The sequence below is a fragment of the Megalops cyprinoides genome, chromosome 23 (genome assembly GCF_013368585.1).
Source record: "Megalops cyprinoides isolate fMegCyp1 chromosome 23, fMegCyp1.pri, whole genome shotgun sequence".
NCBI classification, from domain to species: domain Eukaryota; kingdom Metazoa; phylum Chordata; class Actinopteri; order Elopiformes; family Megalopidae; genus Megalops; species Megalops cyprinoides.
Window position 1 is genome coordinate 1,959,221 of NC_050605.1, and position 13,566 is coordinate 1,972,786.

At 41.9% G+C, this 13,566-nt stretch overlaps 1 protein-coding gene across 2 annotated transcripts in view; it reads right to left on the bottom strand.

The window, feature by feature from the left end:
- LOC118770462 (potassium voltage-gated channel subfamily D member 2-like) overlaps positions 1-7,788 on the bottom strand; it is a 171,039-nt gene extending 163,251 nt beyond the window's left edge. For both annotated transcript variants that reach the window (XM_036518146.1, XM_036518145.1), the window contains exons 1-2: positions 7,621-7,788; positions 6,018-7,223 (exon numbers count right to left, since the gene is read on the bottom strand). In XM_036518146.1, coding sequence (XP_036374039.1) covers positions 6,018-7,129 — 1,112 coding nt within the window. In that variant the 5' untranslated portion in view covers positions 7,130-7,223; positions 7,621-7,788. The remainder of the gene's footprint in view (positions 1-6,017; positions 7,224-7,620) is intronic.
- Between the last annotated feature and the right edge of the window lie 5,778 nt (positions 7,789-13,566).

Sequence of the window (13,566 nt, forward strand, 5' to 3'; positions counted from 1 at the left end):
CAACATTACAGGGCCTATTATGCTCCCTTGGTCCTTAACACCACCATCGTATCATACTCCCCTGCTCTTTAACACAGCTAATCTTTAACAATGACAGCTGCTTCTTCATTAGATTCAATTTGACAGTCTATGAGCCAATTAGGAGGCTGCTGATTAAATTCGCCCAGACGCCTTTGCAAAAACCAAAAAATGAGTCAATTAGGAGCACTGCAGGCAGAACAGGGGTTAATCACTGACACGGAACCCGGAGCCCTCGCTCTCTTGCCTCACTGTAGCGGGTCCTGAGGGCTACCACCATTAACAAGCCTAAATGGGACATTCATCAAAGGTGCTCTAACCACATTGTACTCTAATCATGCTCACTATCTCATACAAACACAATAAGCAGCTGTATTAATACCCAGTGTTCATAAAACTGAAATGTGCTGTCAGGTAAATTTACATGACACTATAGCATATCGGACGTAAGATTTCAGATTTTATTTGTATTATTAAAATGATGTCAATCTCAGGGAAAATCCAAACCTCCCTATGAATTACCCAGGATTAGAATAACCAAGAATGCCCTTTAGAACACTGATACAAATTAAATATATCGCTGATGCAAATCGACCATGCCAAGACTGCAAACCTACAGAATGCTTTTTTTAAAGATTTCAATTAAACAGATCACATTTAGAGTAATGCATGCAGTCTCAAATGACTTCCAGATTACAGCAATGATTTGATGTATTCACATGTCCAGAGCATCAGGCAGCTATCTAAGTAAATCAGCCCTCAGACAATGGCCTGCTCTCCAGCGTGTGACACTATTTCATAAACAAACAATTAGCAGCCTTCTTTGATTAACCACTGCAGCTGGCAGGAAGCAAATGTTTATTTTTACCATTTATGTACAGAAAGAAATGTGCTGAAGTCACTTGTTCATTTGTTCTTTACATATTCCTTCTGCATGTGTGAATGTGCTTTAAGTACATGGCATTATGACCAAGCCCATTCATAATGATCACAGCATAGAGCAATGATTTTCATTGTTTTTTGTCCTTATGCTGACCTGTCTATGGGATGCACTGTCAGTGCTCCGGACCCCTAGCTGTTGTTTTGGTGTTCTCTCTATCTGTCAATGTGGTCCATGTGCTTTTGTTTACTGTTTTCCTTGTGTTCCAGCCCTGCCCCGCTCTCTGCCCTGTCCTCGCCCACCTGATTTCCTGATCACCTCCACCTGCCTGCCTGCCCACCTGCCTCCCATCTCCTCGTCACCACAGCCCTATCTCTACCCTCTCTGTCTTGTTGCCAGTTCGTTGCAGTGTTTTGTGCCTGTTTCGTTCCTGCCTGTGTTTTCTGTTTGGAATTTCCCGTGACTGACTTTACCTGTTCCTCTACTTTGTCTCTGCCTGCCGCCTTGCCCTGATTGCCTGATCCGCCTGCCTACCCAGTTAAACCCTGCCTGTTCCTGTTATTGATCCCTGTTTGCCTTTGGACAGCCTGCCTGGTTTTAACCCTGCCTGTCCTGCCATTGCGTTCTTGCCCAGTGATTCAAATAAAAGCCGCCTGTAACCTGAAACATTCGTGGTCTGCATCTGAGCCTGACATGTACTGCTACACAGCTTGCCAAATGAATCCCAGAAGGACAGGAGAAAACAAAACTAACACTATGAATAAAAGGAAAATAAAATTAAGCTTTTATAATGCCTGGGTTAAACATGGATGATTTAATGCAGCTTTGGTGTACCACAGTGAAAGAGCATAGCCAGCTCAGCATGGTGCACAAAAGCACCTTTCTCCATTCAATTGCTGCTTTGTGACCGTGACAAGTGACAAATGTCTCTCCTTAGTGGCAAAATGACAAGAACGAGACAGAACCTCGCTGTGTGCCTAACTTCCTGCAGTGCAAAATGGTGCAGTGATTCATTTCAAATGATGAAAACACAAAGACGATTTCCTAAGTACCCTTGAGGGTTTTTTGTCTGCTTCTTTGTTGAAATTTTTTTTTTTGTAAAAAAAAGATCATTAAATTTGAGTCCTAAGATCTGGGTCTCATTTTCATTCTTAGACTTTTGTTAGGTCCAGTATTTCAGTTGTCCAGTATTTCAAGTTCTAAAATGCATGGTAATTCATACCATGTGTGCATCTATTTTGACCTCCAGATAAAAAAAAAACACACTCACTATGCACCTCTGTAACTTACCTGAAATCCTGAAATACCACCTTAAGAACTTGTCTGATGACAAGAACAAGCCACTCAGCCCACCCACACTCCTCATTGCACTGTAATATTGTCTACTAAATGTAGCATTGTGCTAAGCATAGGACACACACACTGATATTAAAGATAGTGCCAAGTATGAAGTTGCTGTCCCCAGAAGCTGCACAGTGGATGGATGGATTTGAATGCTGTGATGCCCTAAGTCTCAACACCTCCCCTCAGCTGCGTCTCCAGATAGGTCTCCATATAAATCCTTGCCAAGATAAAAGAATATAAATCCATGTCATATGTCTAGCAGCAATGTAATGGGACATTAATAAATGATACATATATTTCAAAAAAGGCCTTGTTCAATCTAGGAGAGTGCTCTTCTGAACAAAGTAGTTAAGCCCTCATCATCAGCCGTCCATGGTTATTCTATAGGACACAATGAATCAATATGTCAAGAGCTGGGTTTATGTTATATTTTCCAATATACTGTGCTATGTTGTATGTTATTATATAGCTACAACATGTAGGATGGTGATAGCTATGTGGCATAACATATATACCTTGACAGAGAATCATTTCTGAGTGAAAGTTTTTTCACATCAGGAAAGCCATTGCTTCAATAGGGGCACCAGTGACTCTGATTTCTCTCAGCCTTTCTACCATTGACCTGTAGGGCTGTATCGAATGCCATTTTTTGCCATTCGAATTTTAGCCAACCTTTTTCGAACGAAGCTTTGAATGTCTGTGATGTGACGTCATCATTTTGGCCTGGTGTTTCAGCATTTCGTAAGTGACCAAATGAATGTAACAAACAGTTCTGTCTCCAAAAATTCAACCGGCATTTGAATTATTCCTGTGCGATTTCAAGACACATAATTCATTATTGGACCAAAGCCCTTTCATGCACAGCATACCTTCAGTAATATAGCCAATGAACATAATTAATTTTGTACTTAAGCAAAACACTGATATCTATGGAAGTTCAAGCAGCCTCTGCTTCCTTCTGTAACTGCAGAGTCACGGAATATATTGTGCCAAATCCCTTTCGTGCACATCTTACTTTCAGTAATATAGCAAAACATTAAAGTGGACAAAATGAACATTCGATGGCACGGAATGATGATAGTGTGGCACATTCTGCATTTCGTGCCACAAAAGCATAAATGCTGGCCTAGGACATCTATTATGTGACAGAATTACTTCTGTCTACAAACTGAGTTTCTTTTGTCCACAAAATGAAAAGCACAGCGGTCAATTCAGTGCATGACAGGAATCATCCGTTTTGTTTTCTGTGCACGAAAGTATGCGCTCTCTTCAGTATTTCGTGGGCACAATGCTAACGCGTTTATGTTTTTCGTGGACAAAACGCGTTACAGTGTTACATGGTTTCGTACTGAATTTATGCGTTGTGTAGCATAGAAGGCATTTTGTCTACGACAAAAGATCTGTTACACTTGGCTGCGACCCATAGTTTATTGGAAAAATTATGTTAAATGATAATAAAAAGTAGGTTGCTTTAACATCTAAATTTCTTGTATTACAGTAGCAATAACCTTAAAACTGCAACTGAGCATCCATCCTAAAAACTGAATGCTTAATTTCACAATCGAATGCCAATTCAATGAACGAAGCTTCGAAGCTTCGAATTTTTCAGTACAGCTCAGCCCTATTGACCTGTATCTAATATTGCATGACAGTCATGCTGGCTTGTGGTTACAAAGCATACAGTGGATTGGCATGGAGGCTCTGAGGATCACATTAGCCTGGTCTGCTCAAACAGTATTTATTCCCGAGAAATCAGGAAGGCAGGAGCATAAGCAAAAAAGCCAACCATTTTTTTCCCCAAACATGAAAACATTTACATGTATTCATTCGGCAGATGTTGCAGCGTGCTTGCAATAGGGTTATTCAATCTGTGTGCTCAGTTTAGCTGCACAGATGCTGAATCATTAGTGCCATCCTTGAAATGCAGCGCCACTGTGGGAGACGATGTCACAATGGGAGGGAGAGCTGTGGGGGTACATACTGAGTGGGAGTGTGCAACGGCAGCGAGTGCTAAAAAATCTGTGACAGAAATATGCCAAAACAACTACATGACAAGACAGTCAGTCAGTCAAGAACGACAGGGAATGGAACTGTCATTTTTTTCACAGTGCCATACGACAGATGTCTTTCTAATATCATGTTCCACACTTTTAAATTCTTATCACATAAGCTCCAAAACTAGGCAGCAGAGACCTTGGTGAACAGGGAGGGGGAGCGGCTTCAATATAACTTCCAGCAGGCGCTCCGCCATTCTGCCAATGAGGAAGTTCCAGCTCATTAGCAACATGGCCTGCAGAATCAGCTCCATGCCTTTCCTGGGGTCTGGCACACACCGCTTTGATTAGCCCTCTGCTGGGTTCGGGTGATAATTGCATTTTCAGGTTGAGATTATGTACTCTGACAGCCGGGACACTTCCGAAACACAGATTGCAACAAACAAGCTCCACTGATGTTCTTGACCATGCCCCCCCTCCATATCAGGGTTTTCACTTTCAAGATCTCCAATCTATATTGCGCTGCAAATTAATATTCATAACCATTTGACTATTTGAGCGATCTCATTCCTGAAGACTTCACATGAATGATTGATTTCCATTCCTCAAATCCTTTCATCATGAACCTGAAAACTTCAAATTTATAGGGAGATAAAATGACAAACACTGTGACAGAGCTGTGATCAGAGCAGCAGTGGTATATATTTTGCATGCACCGAGACTAGCTTTAAGAGTAAGATGCAAGTTTCTCTAACTGTAGCTGGACAGCGCTGCACTCACACTGCAGCACGACAGTCAAATTCAGCACCTCGGAGAGCACACCTCCACCACTGGAGTGGGAGTCCAGAGCGCGAGGCAGACAGACCCTACCTTGACAATATGAGTGAATGCATGTGTCCATGAAAGAATTTTAATCAACAGATTCAGCTAGTGTTCATCATGAGGCCATGGACTGTGAATATCATATTCATTTCAACCTATGGAAACCTTCCCACAATCTTTGATCGCCAGAAGATGTGTATATTATTGAAAAGTAGTTTGTAGCAAGCACATCCTACAGGGGATGTGTCTAGGTGTACAAGCAAGCACGGTGTTAATGCTTGTCGATGGCATTTCAGAAAGTGCACTATTAAAATGCTCCAAAATGTGCTGGTTTGGGGCCTGACCACCTAAGTGGAAATACTGTCAGAGTAGTGCTTTCTTTAAACAGCACATTCAGGAGGCTGCTTGGGAGTGTGCGGACATTTCATTCTGTGTGCTATTTTGTCAGAACCTGTGCCCATTACGTGATGTGTATATTTCACTAGTGCTCTGATAAGCTTTTATGATCACTTATGCTTAACAGTGTACATGCTAATTACCTGTCTAAGTACAACAATAGCTATAAAGGCTATTTTACTCTAATTCTGTTCATGAATATTTTCCAAGGGACCCCTTGAATCTTGTGCAAGTTTCCACAAGTTAAGGCAAATTATGCTGGCTGTGGGTCTTGAAGATAAGATACAGTTGCATTGTATAACATACAGTAAATGTGGGTACTCTGGCTTAACCACATTATTAAAATGTGACTTGTTTGGACTTGGTTAGTTGGAGTATTAGTGGGAGTGCTTGGAACAACTTTCCCCACTCTTCATCACAAAGGTTTATGTGTAATTTTGGTGGGGCCACAACAGTTGTGCAGGTACTGTCACAGACAAATCCAAAGAGCAAATGAGAGGGTGTGAACTAAATAAATGTAAATGTAAATGTGAACATGTTGGATTACCGTTATCAGCACCTACCCGAGTGTTGTCATGGTGACAATGGTGTACCAAAAAGCGGCGGGGATGCTGGTAAACTTGCTGGATGAAGATCCTTTCTCCGCGTAGAACATCACTGTGGCGAAAATAATGATGGCCATTGTGAGAGAGAAGAGCAGGAATCCCAGCTCGGAGGCGCAGCTCTTCAGCGTGTAACCCAGGATACGCAGCCCCGCGGAATGGCGCGAGAATTTGAAAATCCGAAACACGCGGAAAACCCTCAGAGTGACGAACGCCCCGCTCACATCCTCGTTGTCCGTCATAACCAGCCCGATGTAGTACGGCATGATGGCAACCACGTCGATGATGCTCATCACACTTTTCACAAACTTGTATCTGCTTGGCGCCGCCAAGAGACGCAGCATGTATTCGACAGTGAAGATCATCACGCAGGCAGTGTCCAAGCAAAAGAATGCCAAGGCATAGCGCTCTCCGCAGGACACTTCTTTCACTCGGTTCGGCGAGGTCCCACAGGGCACCGTTTCCACCACGTTGGCCATGACAGAAACCGCGATGAAAAACCCAGTGACATAATAGAATACCAGCGCCATTGTGCTGGTGTGAGGGTTTTCAAAAGCCCGCCACATTGATTCCCGAAAGGTCATATCTGGAGGTGCCAAATCATTGTTGTTGTCATTATCTTCGTCATCTTGGATTCTTTCGGCGTTCTCTCGCCGGCGATCTTTGTACTCTTCGTAACAACAGTCCCCGATAATTTCTGGTATTATCCCAAAGAATGCCAGCTCTTCGTCGTATGCAGAAATGCATTCGTGTCGTGGGTAGTGCAGTTTGCCTGTGCGATAAAAATTAAGAATGTGTCTGAATATATCGGGGTCTCGGTCAAAAAAGTACTCATTAGTTTCCTCGTGGTAAAAGAAGTCTCGCTCCGTGCTTCCCAGCAGGGTATCCGGGTACCTCTCCAGCGTGTTCCGCCAGGTCTGAAACTTGGTGCCGCTGACGTTGAGGATGATGAGTCCGTCCTGCGCTCTCCTCTTGTCCCTCGGGGGCGCCGGCATAGGGGCACTCGCCACTGGCATCCATCCTATGGCTGCGGCGCGAGCGAAAGGAAGCCAAGCCGCCACTCCCGCCGCCATGCTGACCCGTTCTTGGCAACTTGGTCCAGCTTAAGCAGACTTGATTCCTCCTTTTTGTCAATTATTGAACGACCGCGTGGCGACGAAAGGGCATCTAAGTAAACAATGCAAAGGGGACATTAATAAATTTAACATCAAATGTTGCGATTCGGTCAAGTGTGTACACTCCCGCGTGTGCGTACTGTACGGCAGTAAAGTAAATGTTGTCTAGTTGTCTAGTGTACTCCCCTGTTATTTAATTCTAATATCTGAGTGACATGTCACCAGATATGGATAAACAGCTTAGAGGCACACGTTGTGTAACAGGATCTACTTTAGTACATAAATCTACTTTAGTATATGTCAACTTTAGTATATAACTACTTTAGTATATATCACACAAAAATCGGCTTTTCTATGGTTCATGAACTCTTTGGTTACAAAGGCTAAGTTCATGAACGATACGCGAGAACCACTGTTTTGCCTTAATAGTGCCCAGAAATGTAACTCACCTCGCTGAAATGATTGGTTTAGAAAGGGTGCATACGTTTTCTTATGTATCACCTAAAAATCCTCGGAAATCCTCGGTTCCCCGAAAGCTACGACTTATCCCAAGTGCCAGCGAAATTTCCCCAGCACGGTAAGAACGGCACAGCAACAAGTTCAAAATAGAATTTTAATCACGCCCTATGATTTCGGTGAAGCACTCCCGCGTGACCAAATGGCACGTCTTTTCATTGTGTTTTGGTCTTGCGCGGAGCAGCGACCTGCCGACAGTGTCTCTTTCAGTTTTTCTGTGTGGCTGCTCCTCAAGAAAAGCGCAGCTGAGCTCCTTTCATCCACCGCGAGACCACCCCGGCAAGCACGAGCTGAGGGGCAGGCGGAAATAAAATCCCAACGTAGATCTTCAGAGCTAAGGACAGCCCCGTTCCACTGGTAACGAATATGTAGCAGTTGTGTACCTGGAAAAGTATAATAAAAAATTAAGAAAAACAATACTACTGATGCATAATTATTTAAAAGCTGCAGCTGAAGAGAAGTTGAGTCGCTTGAGACCACTCTGGTCTAGGCGTGCAGCTGGAGTGAAGCCCGAAGTTGCTCTCTGTTCCTCCTGCGACGGAGGCGTGTCACGTGCTGCGAGCATCACTTAACACTTAAGGATATAATTTAGCCTTAATCACAGTGTTTTCGGGAATGTAAATGCATGTGTGCATATGTGACCATTAGCTGAGTTACAGGACAGGGGGCAAAATGATTGCGTTTTAATTTGCAAATACTATACATTTCCCTCTCCTTTCAATCCGAGCTTCGAAAAACAAAATAGAAAAAAAAACTCTGCTTCTGAAAAAAACGTGCTGTATGAACACAGAGCAAAATACAAAATAATAATAATGGCAATATAAAACCTAGAATGTCTAATGAAGGGAATTGATTTGGCACAAATTGTTGATGTAGCCACCAAAGCGTTCTGAGTTATAACACCGCTAGATGGAGACAGTCTTTAATGCAGGTTGAGCCTATGTTTGAAGTCAAGGAACGCAGCACCTTGAAATAGAAATAATTTACTGTTACACTGCGTGTTGACAATTACTGCGTACGAAAAGAGACGATTAAAATCTCTTTCCAAGAACTATATTTAATTATTTAATTGGTATATATTGGTTTCTTTTCGCGATGTGATATGAATCTTACTGGAAAATAAATAAATAAATAAACTTCGGCTCCGGTGTATTCTAAGTATTCGTACATTTGAATCGTGGTGAAGGGACTTGAATCTGAGCAAAAAAATCGTCATTACACGAAAACTTTCTGCTGAAATTCGATGGATTAGATTTTAATATCCCATAAGGAACTAGTTTCTTCGAAAAAATTCTCATCGTCAACGCTCTGCTTCCGTTATCAGGCAAAATGTTTTAATGCAATCAGCATCCTGCCGGTTTATTTGACACCAATTTAATCTTGATATAGTATTTTACTGGAAGTGATATAGAACATATTCTTCAAAAAGCAAAACCTGAACTGTTTCAGTCAAAGCACATTGCTCTCGCGATTTTATAATTCAGTTTTCAACATGGTATTGATGCAATTTGTTAGATGGGTTTCCTTTAATGCTCTGTAAATAGCTGAGTACAAATAGTGTTCAGCACACTCTACTGAATAGGCGTTACTGCCATCTTAATATGTATATCAACTCCGCCATTCATATTTTTAAAAGCACAGAGAGACCCGTGAAAATTACAATAAGGTTGAAAGCGCCTCAACGGTCCTTAAGTTGGCTGTCAGTTTTGACTAATGACTAAAGTACTTAAATTTTATTAAACAGGAGAGCGGGTTGCATTGTGGTGCATGGAGTAAAATACTGTGTCCTGTGGGATTTTCGCAGTGGCGGCCGTCGCCCCCCGACTGTCTTCAGTTTTGGTGGCCATAATGGCGGTCCACTGGCCGCGTTCTAAAATTTTCCATATGAAGCAACACCACTTCCCAAGATATATCCACAGAGTTTGCCGACACTGCTGCGCCCCCTGATTCCAAAATGAATAATGCGCATGTACAGTGTGGCCAACTTTTCCGACCTGAAATTCGCCGGATTGCGCTCTGAACGTCGCGTTTCGTAGCCAGTAGTCGTTAAAAGTACGAAAGGGTTTATCTTTGGGACGTATGGATCACTTTTATACACGTGTCCTAAATGAAGTGACGATCTGAAATGATATGCGTGTTTCTGTGTGGAATGTTTTAATCGACTACTAGGCTCCACACGCCTGCATCAGTAAAGAGAGGAAAAGCGTACGTTTAAAAGCAAACTTCATTCATATACTCCAGCGATGTAGTTGAGAATTATCTAGATGCCAGTCTGGTGCATTAAGCTGCAATGTAGTTATCCCGCGTTGTCGTCTGGGAGGCGTAGGCCATATAGGCTACGTCTATAAAAGATCTTCTTTTAATGTCACGGCCTGCTTCTCCGACAGAGCGCATATCACAATCCCACCCCGGAGATTGCAATTACGAGAGATACTGACTTTATATTTTTTAAAAAACATCAGTGCTCTCTTCAGCACCCTGGAGAGAGACCCCCTCCTGGTCTGGCGCTTCACTAGCTTCTCGCCCATACATTACCAACCGCATGCGTCTTCTACCACATCGCCAAGCAGCACTTCAAAAAACCGCTTGTTAGAACAGTTCGGTGGTACGCGCCCTTTAGTCACAAGACATACTTATTTTTAGCACAACCCGGCGTGCAGTTAAAGCGGAACAGCTAAGTAACATACAGTCCGAACATGATACACACGGCATAGCCATCTCGGCTCAGCCTCGAATGAGAGTATCAACAGCCTCCACACAAGCCCTTGCACTTGTAACTTATATTTACATCAACCTCAAAACTATCTCTACACAAAGTTCTACACGGCGCCACACTGTTTTAACAACACACACACACACATCTGGCGCCCCCAGGCTCCGGACCTTTGCGCACACGCGCGCGCGCGCACACACACACACACAGTAGATTTCACGTTGTTTTTTCTGTAACGGACATGAGTGTGTCAGAAGACATCTAAGATTGCACTTGTCAATTTGGTCGCGCTGCCAGTAGACCGTGAGCGAGCATTGAGAGATTTGTATCGGTGTTCATTTCACCGTTTTGTGAGAAAATTCATTTAGAGTTTATTTTGTCAATCAAGACGATGTTTTTGTACTGTACACAGGCAATAACCGGTCTAGGAAAACAGACACGCAGGGCTGCAAAGCTATTAGCTCAAAGTGCTCAAAGTGCGACATATTTCTAGAGGGAGTGCGACTTCACCCGAGGCAACACATAACATTCTGAGACATCGTTTCATCATTGCATCAACATTGTAAGAACATTGCGTGCACAGAGACTTGACCTTTCGTGGGCCAGAGCTGAATGTGATTATATTCACCCGCTCCAGCGCAGAAGGGATATGCCTAAAATAATTGTTTCCATCATTACCTCGAGATTCCATGGTTTGATAGAGAGTAACCCTACTTGACATGTCTATTCAGCTATAAATGACTCAGTTGTGGATTGTGCAAAATAATGGAAACAATGTTGACAGTCTAATATGTTTGAAACGTCCCACTTGCATTCTCTACAGTAATGTGAAATATAATCTGTGTACTTCTTTTGAGAAGCGATATGCCTCTGGATTCAGTCAGCATTTGTCCTGAGTTTGAGTTAAAAAGTGAAATACAAGTGTTCCTCAATTCTTTACAAGTAGCCTACAGTTTGAGGAGTTCTGCTGTCACCAAAATGAGTCACAATTGAATGTGTGTTGATTTTTCAGTCAAAGTGAAGGGTAACATGGGTGTGTGTGTGTGTGTTTGTATGCATAAATGTATGTGTGTGTAATCAAACAGAATAGAGTTTATTAGTTTCACAGTAACTGGGTTGATTCATTTTGCATTTATCTAATTTCAGTGTTTTGAATGTTTTACACTAGAGAAACCACATTTATATATCAAACGGATCTAATCTCCAAAGAGCTGTGGATGCTAATTATACATGAGAGGAAACTAGATGGTCTTCCTCCAGCATGTCTCAGAGCTTCATATCTACAGCTACAATTAAAATGTCATACCTTTAACCAATCACAGATCATGTCATGCAGGCAAAACACTGAATATGTTTGATCATCTCACTGTTTCATATGAAAGAAGTTCAAGGGTTATCTTCACTCTATGTCAGCATTGTGAGGATTTAGGGGTGCTGCTCATGCTGTGGACTATGGTCTATCCAGCAAATGAAGTCCTGTGACAGACAGAGTGTGACAGGAACAGATATCGCCATGGTTACTGGAGTAAATCTGTTTTAGAGCTGGGGTGTGATGCCTGTGGTGTCTATGTATATTTGAGGCCTCGGATCTGCTCTGATCCTACGCTTGTCACCCAATGTAACTTTTTTAGAGAATGTGACATGAGATCCCTCTTATAGGAGTTTGGAGAAAAAAAATCTCATCATGTATAATACATCAATCATAGTAATACTAATGGTAATCATTGTTGACCATTCTTCTTTTATTATCTGTTAAGCTCTGACAAAATTTAAATTAAAAAATTATTTTAATGTCAATCATTTTAGCATGCAAAATATACATCAATATATTAGATTAGATTAGAGATTAGATTTTTCTGCTTACCATTATAACAAGACAGCATTATGATTTGCTCATCAACACAACTGTTGCCATGTCAGGACCAGGGGTGCATTTTCATTCAAAAAACATAACAGGAACTCCAATAGACCAAACAATCTACTGTTATAAGATACCATCATAATCATAGAAACTATCATGAAAGCTTGAGCATACAATTCTTGTTTTGATGCCACTGGAGCACAAAATTGCAGGCTAGTTCACTTCATCCTCTTCTTATCTAGGCCTACATCTTCATGATTTTAACAAGTGCTTGTTAACAAATGTTGAATGCTTGGAAAACACATTATCAAACCAACACCATCCCAAAGAGGAAACAAAAAAGATCTGACATGTACCGTGATCGTACATACCGTAAACTGTCAGAAAGGTAAATGTCTTCCACCCTGGCCTCAAAACATGCATAAGATAATGGTATGGGTTATTTTTCAGTTCATAGTTAGAATTTATTTAATTGTTCAAGAGGCGCTGCAAACATTCTCCCAAATAGGTGTACGCACATATAGTGCTCTACGCATTTCTACGCAGACCGGGTTTCATTGTCACAGACACGCCCCTTCCCCTTTACCATGATGCCAGAGTGAATAGGAGGTGTGATGGCCCTGTTGTATCTCAAGTGACAATTTCGCAGAACTAGGCTATTTTTCCACAAATCTAAAAAGTAAATTCCGGGTTAAGTTGATATTCGTATATAAACATTGTAAGGTAGTTTGTAAGGTGAGCAGGGTTGGGAGGGTTACTTTAAAAATGTATTCCGATACGATTACTAATTACCTGTTAAAAATGTAATCAGTATCCTAATCCAAGTATCACAATATTAAAGTAACGTAACTTGATTACTTTCCGTTATTTTTGGATTGGATTGGATGTCCTGGTGAAATTGTTTAGCCTAATATAATGTTTTATGTTCCTTGTTAAGTTTATTAATTGTTTGTCCAGGTATTAATTCCTTTGTTATGCGCGAATGCGCGTTTAGATTAATAGCGGTAACCAGGGTGCGAAATAGGCTTAAGGGGGTCTCGTGGGTCCGAGACCCCTTGATTCACGCTTAAGACCCCCTGAAAGCCTCAACACCAAAAATTGGGGGGCTCTGGAAAAATCTTTAAAAAATTATTTGTCACTTGCAATTGTCACTAAAAATGTCTTTTAACCCTTAAAGCCCGACAGACGCAGCCTGCGTCCAAATTCACATCCCTTCTTCTCGGTTGAATTGCTCACGAAGTATTCATCGCTAACGATGCTAGTTGCTTGTCTATGCGACAAAGTGTTGGCGAGAAAAATAATTTT